The 23,368-nt window shown below is 52.0% G+C and overlaps 1 protein-coding gene across 1 annotated transcript; it reads right to left on the reverse strand.

The window, feature by feature from the left end:
- Positions 1-6,171: 6,171 nt before the first annotated feature.
- MMRN2 (multimerin 2) lies at positions 6,172-22,645 on the reverse strand (the record flags this gene model as incomplete). The annotated part of the gene is made up of 7 exons (XM_079715775.1): positions 6,172-7,469; positions 10,352-12,133; positions 12,299-12,463; positions 13,210-13,290; positions 13,390-13,496; positions 13,584-13,712; positions 22,488-22,645. The coding sequence occupies 7 exons, from the start codon at positions 22,643-22,645 to the stop codon at positions 7,084-7,086; spliced, it is 2,808 nt and encodes a 935-aa protein (XP_079571901.1). The 3' UTR covers positions 6,172-7,083.
- Between the last annotated feature and the right edge of the window lie 723 nt (positions 22,646-23,368).

The following is a 23,368-nucleotide window of genomic DNA, read 5'->3' on the forward strand; positions in this document are numbered from 1 at the left end:
ATTGTTACTGAATTGTTCTCTTTTTTAGATGCAATATATGTGGCCTACCTGTTACACCTCTGAACTTTATCTTTCTGGTCTTTGTCCAGTTACTTGCTCAGAATGAAATTCAGAGTGATTCCAGATACCCCAGTGCTCCCTGCACCCACTTCACTACTCATGGCCTAGATTTTTTTTTTTTAACATCTTTATTGGAGTATTATTGCTTTACATTGTTGTGTTAGTTGCTGCTGTATAACACAGTGAATCAGCTATACGTATACAAATATCCCCATATCCCCTCCCTCTTGCGTCTCCCTCCCTTCCACCCTCCCTATCCCACCCCTCTAGGTGGTCACAGAGCACCGAGCTGATTTCCCTGTGCTATGCTGCTGCTTCCCACTAGCTATCTATTTTACATTTGGTAGTGTATATATGTCCATGCCACTCCCTCACTTCGTCCCAGTTTACCCTTCCCCCTCCCTGTGTCCTCAAGTCCATTCTCTACGTCTGCATCTTTATTCCTGTCCTGCCCCTAGGTTTTTCAGAACCTTTTTTTTTTTTAGATTCCATATATATGTGTTAGCATATGGTATTTGTTTTTCTCTTTCTGACTTACTTCAGTCTGTATGACAGACTCTAGGTCCATCCACCTCACTACAAATAACTCAATTTCGTTCTTTTTTATGGCTGCATAATATTCCATTGTATATATGTGCCACATCTTCTTTATCCATTCATCTGTCGATGGAACTTAGGTTGCTTCCACGTCCTGGCTATTGTAAATAGAGCTGCAATGAACATTGTGGTACATGACTCATTTTGAATTATGGTTTTCTCAGAGTATATGCCCAGTAGTGGGATTGCTGGGTCATATGGTAGTTCTATTTTTAGTTTTTTAAGGAACCTTCATACTGTTCTCCATAGTGGCTGTATCAATTTATATTCCCACCAACAGTGCAAGAGGGTTCCCTTTTCTCCACACCCTCTCCAGCATTAATTGTTTGTAGATTTTTATGATGACCATTCTGACCAGTGTGAGGTGATACCTCATTGTAGTTTTGATTTGCATTTCTCTGATGATTAGTGATGTTGAGCATCCTTTCATGTGTTTGTTGGCAATCTGTATATCTTCTCTGGAGAAATGTCTATTTGGGTCTTCTGCCCATTTTTGGATTGGGTTTTTTTTTTTTTTTTTTTTTGATGTTGAGCTGCATGAGCTGCTTGTATATTTTGGAGATTAATCCTTTGTCAGTTGCTTCGTTTGCAAATATTTTCTCCCATTCTGAGGGTTGTCTTTTTGTCTTGGTTATGGTTTCCTTTGCTGTGCAAAAGGTTTTAAGTTTCATTAGGTCCCATTTATTTTTGTTTTTATTTCCATTTCTCTAGGAAGTGGGTCAAAAAGGATCTTGCTGTGATTTATGTCATAGAGTGTTCTGCCTATGTTTTCCTCTAAGAGTTTTATAGTGTCTGGCCTTACATTTAGATCTTTAATCCATTTTGAGTTTATTTTTGTGTGTGGTGTTAGGGAGTGTTCTAATTTCATTCTTTAACATGTAACTGTCCAGTTTTCTCAGCACCACTTATTGAAGAGCCTGTCTTTTCTCCATTGTATATTATTGCCTCCTTTATCAAAGATAAGGTGACATATGTGTGTGGGTTTATCTCTGGGCTTTCTATCCTGTTCCATTGATCTATATTTCTGTTTTTGTGCCAGTACTATACTGTCTTGATTACTGTAGTTTTGTAGTATAGTCTGAAGTCTGGGAGCCTGATTCCTCCAGCTCCGTTTTTCTTTCTCAAGATTGCTTTGGCTATTCGGGGTCTTTTGTGTTTCCATACAAATTGTGAAATTTGTTGTTCTAGTTCTGTGAAAGATGTCATGGCCTAGATTTTATCCAGGGAACCTGAAATGTTACCATTGTTTAGAAGTCAATATGAAATTCTCATATTGAAAGTAGTTTTAAGCTAGACAAAGAAAGAACTTGGGCGTTTTTTTTTTAGGGGAGGAGTCTTTTGAAAGCAACTTTAGAATCAGGTTGAAGCACTGCTGCTGCTCTGTTCTCTATTGCTCTCCTGTATGACTAAAGTCCAAATAAGTGTTGAAAAACACTAAAAGAAAGAATGGAAAGGCTCTGGCAAAAAAAAAAAAAAAAAGACCAACACTGTTGGGAAAAGCGTTTCAATTGAGCACTGTAAAAGTAATTTTTATTATTTGATTCTGTCTTCATACTTGGCTAGTAGTTAGGTTGAAGAGAGAATCTAACTGAAGATTCTACTCTGTGATCTTCCAGCATCCCTGTGGCCCGTAAGAAGTCTGATATGTGTCTAATTCAGTCCTTTTTAGTTTAACTTATTTTTTTCATTCAAGAAACAGAATTTAAATTTTGGTTTTGATGTTTTGAAGTTTTGCCATGTCTAGATACATTCATTCTGTTACTTAGTACTAATTGGGTCGTTTTAATCTTTCCTTAAATCTGGGAACTTTTCTTCCATCACTTCTCTACTCTCTTCCCTTCCCTTTTTACTTTCCTCTTTCTAGAACTGCTGTTAGACAAATATTAGGTCCCGTGGATGTTGCTTCCATATTTCTTAACATGTCTTTCATATGTTTGTTCCATCCTGCCTTGTGCTTTTCAGCCCACCTACTGAGTGTTTTTATTTCAACAACCAGGTTTTATTTTAACTTTATTTGTATTTTGAAAAAATTTCAAACTTCCAGAAAAGTTGCAAAAATAGTATAAAGAATGCCATTTACCCTTCATCCAGATTCATAAACTTACATTTTGTCACAATTGCTTTGTCATTCTGTGAGTATTCAAGAATTACAAAGGCTCATCTTGGAATGTCTGTGTACAAACACATACACATAATTTTTCTGAACTAGTTGGAGTAAATTACAGAGCTCATGCCTCTTTATCCCTGAATACTTCAGGTAATTAACATGACCAATTATGTACAATTTTCAAAATCAGGAAAGTTAACATACCATAACAATTATCAGCAATACCATCCATAGTCTGCAGACCTTATTCAGGTTTTACTAGTTGTTCCAGTAAAGTCCTTGAGCACATTTTCCTGGTCCAGAGTCTGCCTAGAATCTTGCATTGCATTTAGGTGTCCTGTCTCCTTATTCTCCTTTAATCTGAAACAGTTCTCCAGCTTTGTCTCTCGATACCAACATTTTCTAGAGTAAAGGCCAGTGATTTTGTGGACATGATGTTTGTGTCCTCAGGGCATCCCACCAGGAGGCCACAGCATCAGTGTGTCTCGTTACTGATGGTGTCATTGTCGATTGTTTGTTTACAGTGATACTCACCTAGTTTCCCTACTGTGAAGTTACTGTTTTCCCTTTGTAATTAGTATGTTATGAGAGATACTTTGAGCCTGTGTTTTAGCATCCATTGATAACTTCTACCTGAATCAGTGGTTACAAAGTGGTGATTTTCTGATTCCATTATTACATTTACATTTATTAATTGGCATTCTGCTACAAGGAATAAGTCTTCTGTTCTCATTTATTTTTTATTATCAGTATGGACTCTTATTCAATAAGTTATAGTCTATTAGGTCATTTTTTGTTTTGATGCTCAAATTGACCTAGACTTGGCTACTGGGAGTTCATCAAGGTGGCGCCTGAGTCCTTTTGACACGTGCCCATCATTTTTGAGCACTTCTTACTTTGGGGCACGTGAAGATGTTCCAAGCTCATCTGGTACTTTCCTTGCCCCTGCCATTGAGTCAGCCATTTCTCCAAGGCACTTTGGTTCCTTTTAGGAAGGGTGATATTTGGAAACCAGGATCTGGGTGGCAAATAAATCAATTTACATTTCCAGTTTCCTGTATTGTTTCTAGAGATTTACATATTCCAAAGTTTTCAGTTTGTTCAGTTTGGAACCTCTTGTCCATGAGACTAGTTTTCCACAAATGTTTAGCAGTTTGGGGTAGTTGCTCATCTGTGTATTCGTCAACCCCTGCTCACCCCAATTCTGTGTTCCTCAGCTTCCTGTTTTTATCAAGGAGTGATGGGACTAGCTGCTAGAGCACAACTAAGTCATCCTTTCCTCTCTTCTTACCCACTCAAGAGGACTCAGGCTTTCCTCACTCTGCTTGTTTACCTTTCCCCTTCCCCAGAAGAGAGTTTTGTCATTGGTGGGCCAGGTTTGGGGGAACTTTCTTGATGAAGGAGGATAGAGGAATGGTGCTCAGGCTAGAGCTGGGAGAGGAGTTTGTGATGTTTTCGAGAGAAACATCATGGGAGACCAGAGGAGCTTCAGAGTATGAGAGGAAAGGGGAGTTTTGAGAAGCATTTTTTATAGACCATATATCCTCTTCACGGTGTTTCTGAAATGAGGAGTTATTTTGACATGTACTAGTTTGTGGAGGCACAGCTCTAGATGCACTCCTTGGAGACTTGATTGTGATAAGGTTACATGTGTCTTCTGGGTGTGGGAGGTTCTTACCTCCAAGTGTCAGTAGCTGCCCTGTAACTGAGAGCTTGGGATTGACGGGCACTGCTCTAGCTCAAAACAGAGGCCACTGCTGCCGGCTGCTTAGCTCAGACAAGGGGCAGCTGGGACTGACTGCCCACTGCCTTGACTGCCTCTCCTCCACGGACCCCTCCGGGTGTGTTAGGGGCTGAGTTTGAGTTTGGGGCTCCCCTGAAATCACTCCCATCTCTCAAATGTTTTGAGTTACGATTTCCTATTGCTGTTTCATTTTCTACTTGCTCCCTTCTACTTCCTATTTTCCAGGAATTACTAAAATTTCCTGACCTGCTTATGGTACTCTTTCTTGTTTTTCAATGATATTTTGGAGTATTTTTGTGTGTATTTTTTTCCATTGGGTTTGGGAAAGTCTGATACCACTCTGTGCTCAGTCATTGTCTTGTTCTGGATGCCACAAGAACATTGTCTTGTTCTGGATGCCTGGGTAACGGGGCGGGGGGTGGTCTACTTGGGGGGGCACTCAAACAGATTCTCCACCCAGAGATATTAATGGAGATAAGAAATCTATCAAATGAACTTCAGAATTCTTGTTAATCTGGGGTCCTAGTTATTGAAGTGTTTAAACAGAAAATTTACACTTAAACTTGATATTAAGCTTTTGTGAAATTTGCATTGAAAGCACCCTATTTAAAAGAACCGTTGTCTCTCTAGTCCTCACCCCAGAAAATTCTGGAGTGACTTATCCATGCTGCTGGACAGTTTACCAGTTAGCACTTTCATTTATAACCTCCCTATTGAATAGCACCAGCCATATGAGGGTTGCAAGACATGTGCCCCTTATAGAGGAGATCAATTTACTCTGCTTATTATATGCAGTAAATTCCAAATGAAAGTCTTAAATGATAAGACTGTATTACCCGCATGTTTCCATTTAGTCATCAGCACAGCCTGACCAGTAATAGCAGGACTGAGCAGAAAGAAGACACAGCATTGTCTTTCTAGCAGCAAGGGTGACCTGGTACTGGCTTTCCAGCCTTTGGTCAGGAGTGGCCCAGATACATCATGCCCTGGGTCAGGATTGGTCTTGTAGCTGAGCTGTACTGGGCAGGAGGCCCTGGCCAGAGGGAAGGGCAGGTAGGCAAGAGCCAAACCTGTGGACAAGGAAATAAAATACCAGGATACTTAGAGCTGTTAGACTAACCACCTCATACTACAGATGGAGAGGTCATGATTTACCCCAAGGTCAAACCGTCAGTGGCAGAGTGGCCTGGCATATTGTTCCTTTTAACACGAATATTTTAGCACCTCAAGCACACCAAGCTTAGTGGTAAATAAATTCTAAGGGACAATTCTTTGAATCCATGAGCCCAGGGAAACAATGAGAAGGGCTGGGAACCCTGACAACCAACTCTGTCCTTTCTTGTCACCCAGACCAATCTGATTTTCTTATGGAGAGAGGTATATTCAACAAATACTGAATACCTACTACCAAAATAAAAATGTTTCCTGACAAGTAGATGACTGCTTTCTCAAGCCTGTTTGTGTCAGGACCTGTAATTTTTTGAAAACCACATACTGATATTGTAGGAATAACCACACTCTAAGCTGTACTGTCTAATCCAGTATTCTTGTGGATACTGTGGAAGCCTCTGAGTGTTTTATGTAGGATTAACTGGAATTGTGAAGTCACATGTGGCCTGGAGTAATGAAAATCACATACCAAATAGTTTTATTTTGTCCCAAATTTCTACCTACTTTACCAAATCCTTTTGCTCGGCATCCTGGTTTGCTCTGCAAACCAGGCAGAGATCTGAAGGACTTCACTTTATTCCAAAGTTGATCATTGTTGAGGGAGATTTTTAGTCTTCCTTCTCTTCCCTCAGCTCCCTTCCTGGTTAGAAATGCTAATAAGAACTACGGTGGTCATAAGCTATTGGAGGAAGCAAAACAGGTGAAGGCTATACACATTTTAGTTCGTGTTTGGCAAGTCTTGGCCTTTACCCTGCATGAGGCAAGGAGAAAAAGAAGTAAAGTTACAGATAAATTCAAGGAAGGACTGAAACTAAGGAAAAGATACTAAGTTTGTTTCCCTTGGTTAGCTCAACCAGGTCTTTGTCTCCATTTTTGACTGACAGATACCAAAACAGGTTGGTTTTCTCCTACTGCCCCGCAGTGGGTGGAGACTGGCTTCCAGTATTGTCCAAAATGTCACTTCCATTTAAACATATTCTTTCTAGGAAAGAATGATTTTCTAGCTTAAGATGAAGGAGAAGAGGAAGCAGGAGAAAGGTTTAAAGTGTTATATGGAAGTTTCCAACCACAGGAGGAGCAAAACACCAAAGAAGCTATAGAACACAGGGTACGGCCAACAGCTGGAATCCAAGCCATGCTGCCTCGGAAGGCACGCCAACCCAAGGTTCGCATGTACCCGGACCAAGTCCTGCCCTGAGAGAAGCATTCCAGTCCTTCTCATCGTTAAGAAACAGCCAGACCCAGTGCGTCTAGAGGGAGGCCACAAATACCACGTTGTCTTTGCAGAAGGTTTCCAGGGAAGAGCTAGACCAACTGCATGGTCTCCAGACCAACCCTGGCCTGAGCCCCAGGCCAGAGTGAGCTGGATAAGTCCACAATGTCTGGTCAGAGCTGTGCCTGGTACTCAGGTCTTGAATATCAGGAAGCCCCCGAATGCAGTGCCTGGAGGGCTTCTCTTCATTATTGATCCCTGGGTTAGCTCAAACCATACTCTCTCACCCTTTTGCAGCTCAGCCATGGCAAAGGTCGTTGCTGGGCTCCCACCCCTCTGCTCCTCAGTGGTATAGACAGGGGTCCGACGGTGACCTCCAAACACCAGCTGCCCGGTGCCTGGCCCTGGGCCGAATTCAATGCTCACTGCAAAAAGATAGACCCCACGCTCACAGGCTCGAAAATAGCCGTGCTCAGGGAAGTAGCTGCTGCCGATGTTGATGTAAGTAGTGTTGAACTTCACTGTCTGCAGAGCATCTGTCGCTTCTGAAAAGCCGGCGTAGAAGGCCACAGGGGAGCCTGGAATGCAGGAGGAAAGTGTTAGTGACTCAGCCCCTCACTCCCTCGGGTGGAAAATTATACCTGCCTTCCTCGCCTTCTTAACATTAGAAATAGGTCCCATTTCTAGATAACCCAGATATTCCTAATAGCAATGTATCTTGGGAGCTAACTGGCCAATTCTCAGTATTTCATTAGTTGAGAGAAAGGAAAATACAAGTCTGTTGTCTCTACCGGTGTACATTTTAACAAAGCACTTTCTTGTTTGATCCCTCTTTCCAACATCCTTGAGAGATAAGTACGCTGGTTGAGGAGACTTGGAGTCTTGCATGGTTAACTGGCATCTAAGGCTAGATGGATTATCAGTGGCAGGCTGGGACTGGAACCCAGGTCTCTGACTCCCAGATTCCTGCCACCTGCTAGGGACCTTGAGATACCAGGGGAAAGAGAGAAAATATTACCTATCTGCAAAGTAGTAATGCTAACCCTGGTGAGATAATTAAGGAATGAAGGGTAGCTGCTACTGGATGTTTAGCACAGGACCCTAGAGAGAGAAGGAAAAAGCAGGTGGGACCAGGGAAGAAAGGTCTTTTCAAGCTGGTCATTTTAATGTTTTCAAAATGTTGCTCAGAGCCCCGGGATTACAGAGGGGGAAACAGGCCCAGAAAGGGAAAGCTTGCCCCAGACGACACACATGACCAAGCTGGGAGCTGTGGATCTCCTGACTTCTGGTGCTCTTCCCATTTGAAGCACTTTAGCCAATCTAAGGAGGATGAAACAGAGAACACAGGCGAGCGGCCCGCCAGGCCCATGCAGAGGCCTGGAGCGAGAGAAGCCGCTCAGTGTAGAGGAAGGAGCCAGCCGGGCTGCCTGGCCAGGAGATGGGATGGGAAGGCTGAGTCCTGCTGGGCTCCGGCCACGACCCTGGCCTCGGCACTGATGAGGCCATGTTCCTCACATGCTCCCTTGTTGCTCCCTCAAGCTGTGGGCTCTCTGTGCCCCCACACACACACACCCCTCTCTGTTGAGACCAAGCTCCCCACTTCTCAGGGGATGAAACCAAGGCCTAAAAGAGGAGCAATTTGCATAGCAGTTAGTGACCTAGGTCCCAGAACTAGAGCCCCCACTCTTTGGCTCCCGGTCCAACAGCATCCTCGTGAATGACAAAATTTTGCTTTTCTCTAGTTCTGGAAGATTTTCTGAGAATTAGTTCAGAATAGCTTTCCCATCTGTGTGAGAAAGACTGGCTCTGCAGTTACCCCAGCACCCAGGAGGTGGCGCGCTCACCCCGCCGAAGCAAGGCCGGCCTAGCGCGCCCTCTGTGGAGCGCCCGGCCAGCCAGTGGCCCGACGTGCTCCTTGGTGGAAGGGTTGTGCTTCACTGATTTGCCAGCAGGCGGACTGAGAGTGGTCTTCCCTGCAGGGCACGGAGTCAAGCCCTTTGGCCTTCCCATAAGACAAATAAGGGGGGATTTTTACTTTTAAGGAAAAAAAATTTTTTAAGCAACAAAATATTGCAGTGGTAAACCCAGATACCTAAACTATCAGGCAGTTGAGGCCTTGCACCACTCACAAGGGAGAAAAAGATGTAAGAGTGTAGGTAGATACAGCCTCAGCCCTGAAAATGCTGGAGAAATGGGAAAACATTGACTGGTTTCTACTAAATGTTAAGCCTTGTGCTAGGTTTTTGGTAAATGTATCTGCTAGTCTTCCTGACAACCCTTTGATAAAGGTAGTGGTTCTCCATTTTACAGAGGAAGAAATGGAGACACGTAAGTGGTGCTAGAGCCTGTGCTATGTCCACTGCTCCCAGGGAGACACTGGCCTGCAGGGCCATAGTGAGGAGTGAGTGGGAGCAGGGCAGGCTCGCGGTGGGATCCTCAGCAATGCCTCGGGCTGCCCACATGCCAGGCTACACGAGGATATAGACGGCCCAGATGGCGGCCTTGTACTTAGCCCCAGGTCTGCGTGAGGAGGCGGCTGTAGCTCCAAGGCCAGCCTCTCTGGCAGGGTAGAGTCACTTGAGGCACAGAGTGTAGGGGTCCACTTTCCAGGGCCATACTCAGGGAGGGGCTGGGAAGGCTAGCTGCTCATCCCTTCAGCCTCAGAGGCAGCTTCCCAGGGCCCTGCAGGGGCCAGTCAAGGGCCTTTCACAGGCGAAGAGCCAGCTCCCTAGAGACAGGCAGACTGGGTTCCTCTATGCCGCTTACTAGATGTGTGAGCAGGACAGTTGCCTGACTAACCCTGTTTCAGGTAAGATGGCAGCAGTGATAACGCATCATTGAGCTGTTGTGATAATTCAACATGGCAAAGCCCAAGAAAGGCATTGTGGGTGGGGGGGCCTGGCTCAGAGCAGCAGCATGGGTCCACTATGTTAGCAGAATGAGCTCCTTTGGGGGCCTGAGGCTTTCCCCTATATTCACCTCTTTTGGGGTGCTGCCCATGGCAGAGGACACCGGCCCCTATCCACACACTCACTTGTATACAGGGGAAAGCTTAAAGAAACATGGGGGGTGAAGCGGGGTCGGGCAAAGAGCTGAGCTGGAGGGATTTGAGGGTGTCGTTATGGAGGAAAGAGAGGTATCCCCCCTCCCTGCTCTACAGTTAAGAGTGGCAGGCAACCACTGGTGTATATATGAGCCTCAAGCATCTCCGTGGTGGGGCTCTGCCTGCTCACTGACAGTTCAGTCATGTGACTTCTACCTCCTAATACTCCAGGTGGCTTAAGGGGCCCCTCCCTTGTCCTAAATAGAAGGCGGGTTAAGGGCAAAGCCAGTCCTGAGTAGTGGTGACTGACGGTCATCCTGCTCTCTTTCACCACGGCCCCCTCTGAGGCAGAAGCGCTGTTGGCAGAGAGCACAGTCTTAGACTCCCCCAGCCTCCTTCCCAGGCTGGGCAACTCACCTGCGTCCCAGAGCACCGGCCCTTTGACATGCGCATCCTCCAAAGACTCCACTTGCTTCTGTTCCCTCCTCCTGAGAGCTTCCAGACCTTTCTGCTGCTTCTTCCCTTTCCTGCTCAGTACGGCCTGCAGCTTCCCCAGGTCCAGGCTGACGTTGGCTACCAAGAGTTCTTGAAAGTTCCCAAAGAGACTGTGGAAGAGGCGCTGGTGCCGCTGCAAGCCGTGCTCGGTGGTGGAGAGCTCCCCGCGAAGGCCCTCGAGGGAGCTGTTGAAGGAGGAGGCCCAGGAAGCCTCGCAGCACCGGCCCACGCTCTCCATGTGGGACTTCAGGCGCTGGAGCTCCCGCGCTAGCCCAGCCAGATCCGGCCCGCCGGCCGCCGCTGGCGACGCATCCCGATTGGGCTCCAGGCGCTCGGCCTGCCCGCTGGTCCCCGAGGCCCGTTCCAGGGCTGTCACCCGGGCGGCCAGCGCGTCCCAGCCGAGGGCCTGCTCCTGCAGCCCGCTGGCCGCATCCAGCAGGGCGGTGCGGATCTGCTCGTAGCGCAGGGGCAGCGGGCCGGGCGCCTCCTCGGACATGTCTTCCATCACCTCCTCCCCGAAGAGGGCGGCCAGCACAGCCTCGTGCCGCAGCGCGTCCTCCAGCAGGGCCGCGAAGGAGCCGTGAAGCCGGCGGATCTCGCGTCGCATCTCGGCCTCGGCGGCCCGCAGCGCGCTCACCTCGCTGCCCAGCGTGCGCAGCTGACTCCGGAGCCGTGCCGCGTCGGCCCGCGCCCGCTCAGCCGCCGCCTGGTGCGCCTCCACCGCCAGCGACAGGGTGGCCACCGTGCTGCTCAGGGCCTGCAGAGAGGAGCCGTCCCGCTGGCGCCGCTCGTCCAGGCTCACCTGGGTCTCTTCCAGGGCACGCGTGGTGTCCCGCTGGCCCTCCCGGATGACATCCAGGTCAAAGTAGAGTTTCTGGCAGTTGCAGTCCTTGACGTACTTGATGAGGTCTGCGTGGCCGCCCTGCAGGTGCTGGAGGGTGAGGTTGAGCTCCAGGAGCTGCCGCTCCATGTCCTCCTTGTTCTCCTCCATGATCAGTGACTTCTCCATCAGGATCACCCGCAGCTCGCGCAGCGCCGTGTGGTTCACCTGAAGCTCCTGCACCTGCCGCTCTACCTTGCTGATCTGTTCGTAGGTGTCATCGGATTCCAAATACAGCTCCTTGATCTCATCCACGTGCTGGGCCAGGGTGGCCTTCATGTCTGCGAGGGTGCTCTGTAGCTCCTCTTCCCTGTGGGCAGTGGTCACATGCAGTGCAGAGAGGTTCCTCTGCAGCTGACCCAGCCTGGCCTGCAGGCTCTCTGGCTCCGGCCTCGCTGCTGCCCCTGCTGCCACCAGGACCAGGCTGCCATTGACCCCCGGGGACTCCTGGGCCTTAAGGAGCTTCTTCAACTTGGTGTTCACATCAGCCTGGACCTCCAAGAGGGACTGGTGCAGGGACAGGTGCTGGGCATGCAGGTGGCCCTCCACATCCTGCCGTAGCTGGCCCACCCTCTGGGTGTTCTCCTGGACCTTGGTCTCAAATTTGGCACCAAGATCCTGGAAGTCAGCTCTGGCCACAGAGCTCTCCTGGACCCTCTTGAGGGCCTGTCGGTTGGCCTCCACATCAAGAGATAAGTTTCTTATGACCTGGGAGAGGCTGTGCAGGCTTTGGTTGAAGCTTCTCCACATGGGGCTGAGATGTCCTTGCAGGAAGGTGTTGATGTGGGGCAGTAGCACTTGCTCCAAGGATCTGCCGGGAAACTCTACAACAGATGCACGTGTTTACACAAGCCCTTCGGGGGCAGACAGCCTCCCCAGGGAGCGACTGAGGGGAGGGGCTCTGAGGTATGGGCCTTCCTGCTTCCCCTCCCACTCATCCCCTAGGATGTGACTGGGCTCTTCCTCAGCCCATGGAACCTGTCACTCACCAAGCTCTGTCTGATTTGCCTCAGTTATTGCCACTGTGAGGTTGCTTGCCAGGGCCTTCCATAGGCTTGGGAGGCTGTCTGCCGCCTGGTGAATGTCATTCTGGAGATCTCCCAGCCGGCGTTCCTGCTGTTCCACCATGTTGATGATCTCTGCATCCCGGTGGCCTGAATACACATGAGACAGAAGTGTCTAACTTCCCAGGCCTGGGCAGAACATGAGGTGCAGAGAGGAAATTTGGGGACTGAAACAGGGAGCTGTGTCCTGATGTCCTCTGAGCAGGAGCTTAGAAGCCTTTAACTCCAGAAGGGCAAATGCACGGCAGGTGAGCCCTCACCCTGCCCCCTAAACCCACAGCAGACATGACTAATCCACCGTGGCACACTTTCCTCCTCAGTCACAGGGGCACGGCTTCTCGACATCATTCTAGTCAGCCCTTGTCAATAGATAGGAGTTCACCACATGATGAAACTTATTCCCCATCCCAACTATGGCCCTGCCTTGAAAGCCTCACAGATGGTGTCACTTGGTGGTTCTGCTGTGCTGATCATCACCAGGGACAGCATGACTTCCTGGCCTTGGTTAGGGGGGCTGTGGGGAGGCTTCTCCCAGGACATGGGAGCTTATGCAGTTCAGGGGGCAAGGAGGGTGCCGGATGAAGCTGTCCTTCCCAGAAAATGGGGTCAAGGGAAAGGGTGCGTGTGCTTGGCCAGCAGGCAAGTCACTGAGGGCCCTGGAACCTGGCTGCCTTGGTGTGGGGGCAGGGTGGCACAGGGCCACAGAGGGACCCCTGCTGATTCTGGGGACATAGCTTCCCTGAAATGGCACTGCCCAATCAGAGGAGAAGAGCCCTGGGCACATGGGTTCTTTTTTCCCGCCTGTCCCTCCTGTGCCTTCCAGGAAAGCAGCATACCAGGTTCAAAGTCAACTGGCCCATCCCAAGGCTCCTGGAGGCTATCACCTGGATCTTCAGGCTCAGGGATCGCCCTGGGATCTGCAGAGAAGCATCAGATGTTGACTCCAGAGGTCAGAGGGGCTACATGACCTCTGGGGTCAGAGGTCAAGGGGGAAGGGGGATCACAGGGAACCCTACCGTGGTGCTGGCAGTCGGGTCCCACAAAGCCCGGGCAGCACCTCCACGCCACGGAGGCCAGCACCTTCTGCTTGACCTGGTACACCGGCCTGTGGGCCACGCGGTACCTGCGGGAAGACGGCTGGCTCAGCGACTCTAGGGTGAGCCGGCACAGGGCCTGGACGAATAGCCCACCCTGCTGCACCCCGACTCACATGACTTTCACTTTCTGGCAGTCCGGAACCCCTTGTGGACATGGCTGCTGCGAGTGGACGAGGAATTTCTCTGTTTTGCAAGCAGCTACGAAGGTGACCAGCCTGGACTTCTGGTAGGGACACCAGTTACTGGAAAAAAACAAGCCAGAAGAGAGGGCTGCTGAGCCACACCCAGGCCCCCCACTTCCTAGAGGTCAGCAGGGAGCCAGTGCCGAGTGCCCCCCCTTCCCCGCCCCCGCCTCTCTGCCTCCCCAGTCTGGGGGCTTCTGGAATCCATTAGCCTGAGAAGGGCGTGCTCAGCGTTATTCATTCCTCTGCTCCAGAGCAAAGGCTCCACCGACCCCGCCTGCAAGGGCACCTGCTCCATGGCCTTCCAGGAAGCACCCCTCACTCCCGGGTCAGCACAGAGAGGCTCAGGAGCCCCCCCAGTCACAGAGTTACTACCAGAGTCAGGAAGGGATCTCTCTGTTTCTCCTGGTGCCAGGGAAGCAGCATGGCACTGCCGGGGCTGGAGAGTCCTGGGTTCGAATCCTTCACATTTTCTGGTTGTGTGACCTTGAGTGAGGCACTTAGGGAGTTTTCGTTTCCCATCTACGCGATGGAGATCATAATACTCTCCTCCAAGTGGGCAAAGGAGTATCAAGTGCCTGGCTCTTCCCAAGTGCTCAGTGAACACTGCTGTCCTGCCCGCTCTGGCGGCCCTGGCAGCCTGCCCCATTCCCATTACCACCCACATCCTTCCTCACCGGAGACCAGGCTGCGGGGGGGGCGCCTGCTCTGGTCGTGCCCCATTATGGCCATTGTGGAAATGGACTTTCAAACAGTTGTAGGGGAAGGCAGCCAGGCCGAGCAGTTCCTTCTGTGGAAAAGGCCACCCACGCTGAAGTTGTAACGAGTGGTGTGGGGTCACACTCAGCATCCTGAACACCCGGGAGGTCACCCTGCCTCCTGTGCCCTCCACCAGCGTGTGCTGCCTTGCATCCAGGGTGGAGGGCTGCTCACTGCTGGCAGAGCCCCAGCTCACAGATCTGGTGGCAGAGCTGATGCACTCAGCAAGAGGTCAGAGGGCCCTTCCCCACTCAGTCAGCTCTTGGAGCAGAGCTGTCCAGCCTTGCAAGTGGTAATGACCTCCATGGCTCAGTTCGATGGAGCACCTGGTGAGAGCGGGTGCTGGGCTCCGGCTCAGTGCCAGTGTGGAGGCTCAGACCTTCTCTTCAGGGTCCCAAGGGAGAGTGGGTGATCTCAGATGGCGTGATAGGTGCTAGGACCTGGGGAGACTTTGGGGAGGAAGGGATGATTAGGCTGCGTCTTACGTGGAGGGAATGAGGTGAAGCACCGGGAGCTGTGACAGAGGTATGTGGCCCCACTGAGTTGCGGAGGCTGGGAGCACGGAAAGGGCTGCCAAGGAGAGGCGATGGGGGTAAGGAGAAGCCAGACCATGGAGGCCTTGAGTGCCCCCTGAGGACAGGGTTCCATCCCGAAGGCATGGGGAGCCGTGGAGGAGCTTAAGCAGGGAGGTGACATGAAAGAGCCACCCTGGTTCCTGGGTACAGAAAGGATGGGAGGGGGCAAGATGTAGGTGGTGGTGTCAGGGGTCTAGGTGGGAGATAATGGCAGCATGGACTGACTGGACCATGGTGGTGGATTTCGGGAGAAAGGACCACATTTGTGCGATGTTGGGAGGTGATGTTCAGGGCCCTTGGTGATTGAGTGGTTCTCAGGCTGTGATTTAATTCTCTGGGGCTGATCTCTGCCCCAGGCCCACCACGTACCATCACACAGGGATACTGCTGGGGACGGCAGTGGGGTGAGTTGAGGGGGATTGAGTGACTGTATCTATTTTGAGTGCTGAGACCACGCAGCCTGGCTTCCCACTTGGCTCCCAGAAGCCTGGCAGCTGGCCTTTACCCTCTTGGCAGCAGACTGAAAAAGCTTCTCAGAAAAATGACCCCACTGGAGGGGAAAGTCTTAAAGACACTGACACCAGGGGTTTCCCCCAATGAACTAGCCCAGCAGAACATCCTGTAACAAAACAGATCACCCATCCACCCAGCTTCCAATCAGCTTCCCAGCCTCTCTACTCTTAAGCGGGCAGACATCCAAGAATGACCCCTGAGGAAAATCTCTTACAAAAGTGGGAGGTCAAAACGAGCAAATGTAAGAAAATCAACTTGAAGAAAACCAGACTGTGCAGGGAGAAAAGAACTTCCCCCCCAGTTTTTTGGTTTTTGGGTTTTTTTGCGGTACACGGGCCTCTCACTGTTGTGGCCTCTCCCGTTGTGGAGCACAGGCTCCGGACGCGCAGGCTCAGCGGCCATGGCTCACGGGCCCAGCCGCTCCACGGCATGTGGGATCTTCCCGGACTGGGGCACGAACCCGTGTCCCCTGCATCGGCAGGCGGACTCTCAACCACTGCGCCACCAGGGAAGCCCTTTCCCCCAAAATTTGCATTAATATTCCCAGACTGATAAGAGAACTTACTGCATTCCAGAAACAAGAAAAGGAAGCCACTTTAAAAATGGGGGCAGAACACTGAGAGAACAAAAAAGAACCCTTGGAAATTAAAACTATGATGGTAGAAATGCGAAAGACATTTAATAGAAAAGTTAAAGGGTAAAGTTAAAGAAATTTCCCTAAAAGAAGAGCAAACAGAGATGGAAAATAGGACAGAAAAGATCAGAAAAATAGAGGATCAGTGTTGGGAATCCAACATCCAAACAATAGGAGTTCCAGAAAGAGAACAGAGGGAGGGAATCACTGATGAAAACAACCAAATGAATAGTCCAGAAGAGAAGGACATGGAATTTCAGATTCAAAGGGCCCACCAGTTACCCACAATACAATGAAAATAAACGCACAGCAAAGCACGTGGTTGTGAAATTTTGGAACTCTGGGAATGAGAATGATTCTACACTTTCCAGAGGAAAAAATCAAGCCCCTCCCCACCACACACACACACGCACACACACACACACACACACGCACACACACACACACCAGTAAATAGAATAGCCTTGAACCTCTCAACAGCAGTACCAGACACTAAAACATAGTGGAGAATCACCTTCAAAATACTGAAGGAAAATTATTTCCAATTTAGAATCCTATACCCAGCCTAACTATCAATTTAAGGAGCAAAAAATTAAGACATTTTCAACAAGCCAGACTGATTTCCAAGCATTTCCCTCCCCAGGACCCTCATCACGGAGCTACTAGAGCAGTGGTTTGCAACCTTGCCATCAAACCTTCACATCAGAAGCGTCCTGTCGCACTTTAAAAATATGAGCCTTGGGGCTTCCCTGGTGGTGCAGTGGTTGAGAGTCCGCCTGCCGATGCAGGGGACACGGGTTCATGCCCTGGTCCGGGAAGATCTCACATGCCGTGGAGCGGCTGGGCCCGTGAGCCATGGCCGCTGAGCCTGCGCGTCCAGAGCCTGTGCTCCGCAACGAAAAAAAAAAAAAGAGCCTACAGGCCCCACCCCAGGCCACTTAAAGGAGATTCTCTGGGAATAAGGCCTGGTCTTCTGCATTTTAAAGCTCTCTGGGTCATTCTAAGGCACAGCCCAGGATTGAGGACCACTGTGCCAGAAATGCTCCACCAAAACAAGAGAGAACACCAAGAAACAGGAAATCATGGCATCAGGAAACCAGAGTTCCAGCACAGAAACGAGGTAAAGGGAGACCCCAGAACAATGACAGGCAGGGGGCGAGCGAGGAATGGTCCAGCCTGGAGCACGGCTGGAGGCTCTGAGAGAGGCATCTCCAAGAAGACACAGGTGGTCAAACACCTGACAGGAATGAAGGTGGAGAGCAGATGTGGACAACTGGCTGAGAGTTTGGAATTGAATGGTGACAAAGACACAGAAAACTAAGCAAAAGGAAAAAAACTAAAACAAAAAACGAAGACAATTGTTTATTTCAGGGAAAACCAAAAATGTGCAGGGAGGAAAAAGGATGCATAGGCTTTCCAGGAATACAGACTCTGTTACATCTACTCAATTTGGCCATTGTAGCAGGAAAGCCGATACTGACAGGATGTAAATAATGGGCATGGCTGCGTTCTAATAAAACTTTATTTACAAAACAGGTGGGAAGCCAGATTTGACCCACCATGCCAGAGTTTTCTAAGCCCTGCTTATGTGTGTGTATAACTAATAAAAACGAAACTTAAAAATAAAATAATTTCCATCTGGAAGAGAAAATGCAGATGAACAGGTAAGAACATCTTGGAAGACAACGAGTGAGGAGTTCCTCATCTAACTGTTATGACTGACTCTAATGCCAAGGAATGAAAACAGTGGGACGTGAATTCCCCGGTGGTCCAGTGGTTAAGACTCTGCTCTTTCGATGCCAAGGGTGCGGGTTCAATACCTAGTCCGGGATCTAAGATCCCACAAGCTGTGCGGGTGCGGCCAAAAAAAATAAATCAATCCAGAGAACAGTGGGACATTGGCACAAGATTTGTCAGGCCAGTCAGTGGGAACAGAGACCCGGAAGAGACCCGTACATCCCTGAGGGACTAGTAAATGGTAAAAGGGACATGTGAAAATCAGGATGGAAGCAAAGGATGTGCACTCAACACAGAAACAGGGGACTGTGAAAGTGCTGGGCCCAGAGGTTAGGGCCAGGGGGCAAGGTGGCCACCTGCACAGGCTGTTTCAAGGATCAGCGACTGCAGCCCGCACCTCGCCCTGGGCTCCATGGAAATTCCTGGAACATGCTCAGACCTAGAGAGAAGTATTTCTGTAAACCAGTTGTTCTCAACGGGGCGTGTGTTGGGAGGAGAGGGGGATTCGCCCCAGGTGTATTTGGCAATGTCAATAGTGCAAGGCTGAGAAACACCCGCTGTAAACAAAGTTCTGCTCCTCGGGTGCCCTCTGAACGGCTGCAGAGGGTCCAGGAGGCCTGTACCCTGGGAGCACCAGGTCTGGGCCAGCCTGCAGGGAGTGACCGGGACTTTCCACCTCGGGTTCCTAGAACTGGAAGCGGTGCCGCCCACCCTTCCTGCCCGGGAACTTTCTCTCCTGACCTGCCCAAACCTCAGGCTCCAGCAGCCGCTGTTCTCCCTGCCCACGCTCTCCTCCCTTGGCACAGTACAGGCTGCTGGCCCAGAAGCCCTGGGAACATTCCTGACCTTTGCTTTGGTTTCCTCCGGCTCTTGGCAGTTTCTCGCTGGTCCACTGAGCCCCCGGCCCAGCTCGCTGAAGTGCCCCATTGTTCTCACTGCCTCCTGGCCTTGGGCCCTGGCCCTCTTGGCACTCTCATCTCCCAGTGGTCTCCTGAGAGGCAGGTGCCAGCCTAGAAATGAGCGTGAGGGTCTCCAGCCTGCTTTGGGCCTGTCCTGGGCCTCCGACATGGCCTCTGATGCCCTCCTGCCCCAGGCAGGAAAGAGTCTGCTGCCCCCCTTGGAGCTTCTAACAGGAGCTGGGAGGCCTGGGCTCTCCTCCCTTCCCTGTCCCTGGACTCAGGGTGACCTTGAGCAAGCCCCTTCCTCCAGTCCTGGAAATGTGGAGAAGACTCCCACTCCCAGCCCCTCCGTGGGGGAAGGCTATAAGGAAGGCAGAGAAAGCCTCCGGCAGGGAAAGGGCTGTTAGCCTGAGCCTCCTGAATTATAAATGTGCTGCTGCTATGGCCCACTGGGACACTTAAGTGCCTCTTAACCAGCCAGTAAAACGTACCTCCGACTGCCCTTTAAGTCTTTCTGTGGAAGGAAGTTGTGTTCTTAGCATGCTGGCTCTCTGAGGTCCTGGATGCGGCTGTGACTGTGATGACTCCATGGGAGAAGTTTGCCGGGCTTGGTCTCTGAGCCACAGAGGAGCCCAAGGCCCACTTGGTGTCCATCCCTGAGCATAGCTCAGGCCAGTGGGGCTCTTCCCTGTTAGTGCTCAGGGCCCTGTGCCTTGGAGAACAGATACAGGTGCAGGAGGTACAGCTGTGGCCCGGAGACCGGCGGTCTGGGCTCCACTCTGCTCCTGTGTGACCTCCAGAGACATGCGTGACTCCTCTGGGCCACAAGCTCCCAGCTGCAAAAGTTGCAAATGCTCCTTGTGGAGACACTGATGCTGGTGACCGGGGCCAGCTGGGCTGCTGGGAGGAGCGGCTCCTACACTCCCACCCCTCTTAGGGGAGACAGAACTGAGGACACCTGGGATTTGCAGCCCAGCCAATGTGGGCCTGACCCATCACTTAGGAGCTGTGTGGCCCCTGGTGGCGACCCCACACCTCTGAGCCTCACAACATGTAAAGTGTAGAGAACAGGGGCAACCTTGCAGTACTGTCACAACAATGTGGAGATGGGGCACCTTGCCTGGGTCTTGGCTCAGTCCCCTCAGCAGGCTCAGTCCTGCCTGGGAAGCGCTCATGCGTCTGAGGAACCTACATCCTAACCTCCTGCTCTCCCCAGCCCCACAAAAGCCTGGGATCAAGGAAAGAGCCTCTTCCCCACAAAGTCCAAATACCCACATTGCTGGCTCACTGGGCCCAGCCCCATGGGCTCCTGGGTGACCTAGGAAGCACCAACCATGTCCCTCCTCCATCCTGAGACCTGGCATCCAGCACCACGTTGTTTTGTTCGAGCTTCTCCTTTCAAAGCGTCTTTTTTTTTCTTTTAAATTTATTTATTTGGTTGTGCCGGGTCTTAGGTGGGGCTCCTAGGCTCCTTAGTTGCGGCACACGAACTCTTAGCTGCGGCATGCACGTGGGATCTAGTTCCCTGACCAGGGATCGAACCCGGGCGCCCTACGTTGGGAGCGCAGAGTCTTAGACACTGCGCCACCAGGGAAGTCCACAAAGCATCTTATCTGGGTCTGTGTCCAGGGCCTACCCTGGCCCCTAGGCCCTGGATACAGATATGAGGGGCAAATGCAGGGCAGGGCCCTGGCTCTGGCAGCCAGGGGGGCGGGCCCGCCAGGCTCGTGGCGGGTGGCATGGGTGGTGTGGCGCCCCTGCTTAACTGTGGAGAGCCTGTTCGCCTCCCCTTCCCCATAGCAGGATCAGGGCTGGGGCTGCGTTTCCGCCTCTCCCCTCGCAGGAACACGGGAAGCAATCAGCCTAAGGAAGCCACGCGGTGCTTCCTTCCTTTCTCACCAGCCCCTCCGGAGGCCTCGACAACCTGGGCTTGACCTGTGGGGCCTGCAGCTTCTGGGTTGTAGGCAGGAGACCATCAGGCCTGCTGGGAACCCCCTGGAGGTTCCTGGGACCAGGGCTTGGGACTCCTGCCCGGGCGTTCCCGGGCCAGGGTACCCTTGTGCACACACCTGCGCACAGTGAGACCACCAGGCCATGGCTGAGTGACCCCCTCAGGCCTTGAGCAGTCCGGAGACCCGCCCTCCCTGGGGCTAATGGAACGCAGTCCCTCCCCACAGCCCCGGGGTGGGAGTGGGGGAGGAAGAGAAGCATCTCCTACCTCCTGCCTGGCCGCTTGGGCCCCTCATACTCCCTTTCATCAGAGGGAGGCTGGCCACCCAGAGACAGGGGCTTGGAGTTGGGGGCTTTGGGGAGGGAAGGCTGGATCCTTGGTCCTGAAATCGGAGCTGGGTGACTGGGTTCCCCCACCAAGAGCCATGTGCGCCTCCCAGCTCTGAGCAGAACTGGGAATGGCGCAGGAAAGGCGGTCTCTCCAGGCCCAACTTCTCCCCTCTCCTCCCACATGGCCCGCCCCTCCATCACCTAGCGGCAGTGCACACTCGCTTGCTCTCACCCTCCTGCCTCTCCCTGGTCAGATCTGCTTTCGGGCAAGTGTCTAACAAACACATTCACCTTGAAGTGTCAGAGCTGTATGAGAACTGCCCCAGGAAGGTGTGGGCCAGGCCCACGTGACGGTGAACCTCGGCCAGCCAGACGGGAGACTCTGGGTGAGTGTAAATTGGCCACTCTCACCCTCCAAATCCTTATAGATGCCCTCAACCAAGTCTGGTTTGGGCGGGGCGGGGGGGAGAGGGAGAGTGGGGAATAGGCACCCCTGGGACTGGGACCGGAGTATGATCTCTAGAGTCAGACTCAGATCCTGGTTCTAGCTCTCCTCAGCTGTGTGACCTTAGCCAGCTGCTTAGCCTCTCTGAGCCCCAGGCTCCTCTGTAACCGGGGCTGTAAGGAGGATTGAGATAACACTTGGCAAGATGCCTAGCCCAGAGATGGGTCCGATAAATGGCACCTGCTGCTCTGATTGAGGGGCACCCTGAGGAGGGACCCACATTCTCAGCACTTTATCAGCAGGAGGATCCCTGGCCCTGGACACATAAGAAGACTGGAAAAGTGTGTCCTGGTCTAGTCATAACACCATTCCGCCCATTTCCAGAGGGCTGCTGAAGCAGAGCTCGCTGGATGCCACAGGCTCCTTTTTGTCCTTGAAATAGAGCAGGGCACCCTGTCTGCTCACTGCTCGACTGTTAGGGCTCTGTTAGGGCCAGGATGAGGGCCCGTGCCAGTCCCCCTGGGCACTCAGATCCAAATCCAGTCCCCAGGAGCATCTGTCTTCTATGGCTTAGGCCGGGCCAGCCTCAACTGGGCTCAGCTTTCAGGACTGACTTACTTCGAAGAATAGGAGCCACTCCCAGGTCAGCTAGAAACTTCCAGAACCCCAGCCCCTCAGCACCCTGGTGGTCAATGGCATAGAGTGCTCCCACCCTGTCCAACCTCCAGGCCCATTCCCTGCCATGGGTAGGCGGGGAACTTCCTGTGGTCCTTAGGCTGGGCCCTGGGGTACCCAGTCCAGGCTGGCTGGGGGTGGCCTCCTAAAGGGGAGCCTGCCACCTAGCACCTCATTCAGCCTCACGGCTGGTCCAGCAGGTAGATAGTATGAGCCCATTTCACGTATGGGTAACTGAAGTCCAGAGAGTCCCTGCTTTGGCTGAGCTGGGACTCAGATCCTGTACCACTTCCTCCCCCAGGTCCAGGCCCTCCTTACCGTCTGACGGGGTCCCTGTCCTCAGCCTCTGCCCTCCAGACCCCAGGCGGCCTGGGGCTGTGTGGATCGGAGAACCTGGTACTGGGGACCTGGGCCCAGGCCCCCAGCAGCCCCCAGCCCAGGGGCCCCCCGACGCCGAGCAGCAGTGTCAGGATCATCTTGGCTTGGGGCAGACTCAGCCTCTGTGGGTGACTCCAGAAACTGCCAGCGCTGGTGACGTTGTCTTCAAGTTAAGTCTCAGAAGGAAAAAAAAAGCACGGGGACAACAAAGAGAGGAAGTGGCCTGGGCCGGCCCACCCGGTGAGTCTCGTCCGGCCCCCCTCACCGTCAGCCTGGTCCCCACAGGGGCAGCCAACAACGCAGGCCGGTTCCTGTGTGCCCCGGGAGGACTCGGGTCCGGGACACTGGGGGTGTGGGAGACACGGGGGGATGTGGCCCCACCACGCGTGTCCCCATGGGAATCAGGAGAACCGCACCAGCACAGAGGTGGGGCTGCAGGAAGTGGTCGGATCAGCCTCAGGGAACCTGCTGCCCATCCATGCTGGTGGCCAGGAAGTGGGGGGCACTCGTGCCTACTCAGCGTCTCTCACCACTGGGCAGTGGGAGCCAGCAGACGGGTGGAGGCTCAGAAGGAGAAAGGAGCTGTCCTCGGGTCGCACAGTCTGTAGCTGGGGCCAGGGCCTGGGTCAGCTCTTTGTGGCTCAGCTCCTCCACCTGGCCTTGCCCGAGCCCCAGGATGGGGGCATCCATGGTGCTGGTGAGAAGTTGGGTAGCCCAGGCCAGTCTGGGAGGTTGGCCACTCTTGCCTGACAGGCCTGCTTGGTCCTGACCCCTGCCCTACCTTGGATGCTGGTAACAGAGGCACCTCCCCTCTCTGTGCC

Source organism: Hyperoodon ampullatus (genome assembly GCF_949752795.1).
Source record: "Hyperoodon ampullatus genome assembly, chromosome: 1".
NCBI classification, from domain to species: domain Eukaryota; kingdom Metazoa; phylum Chordata; class Mammalia; order Artiodactyla; family Ziphiidae; genus Hyperoodon; species Hyperoodon ampullatus.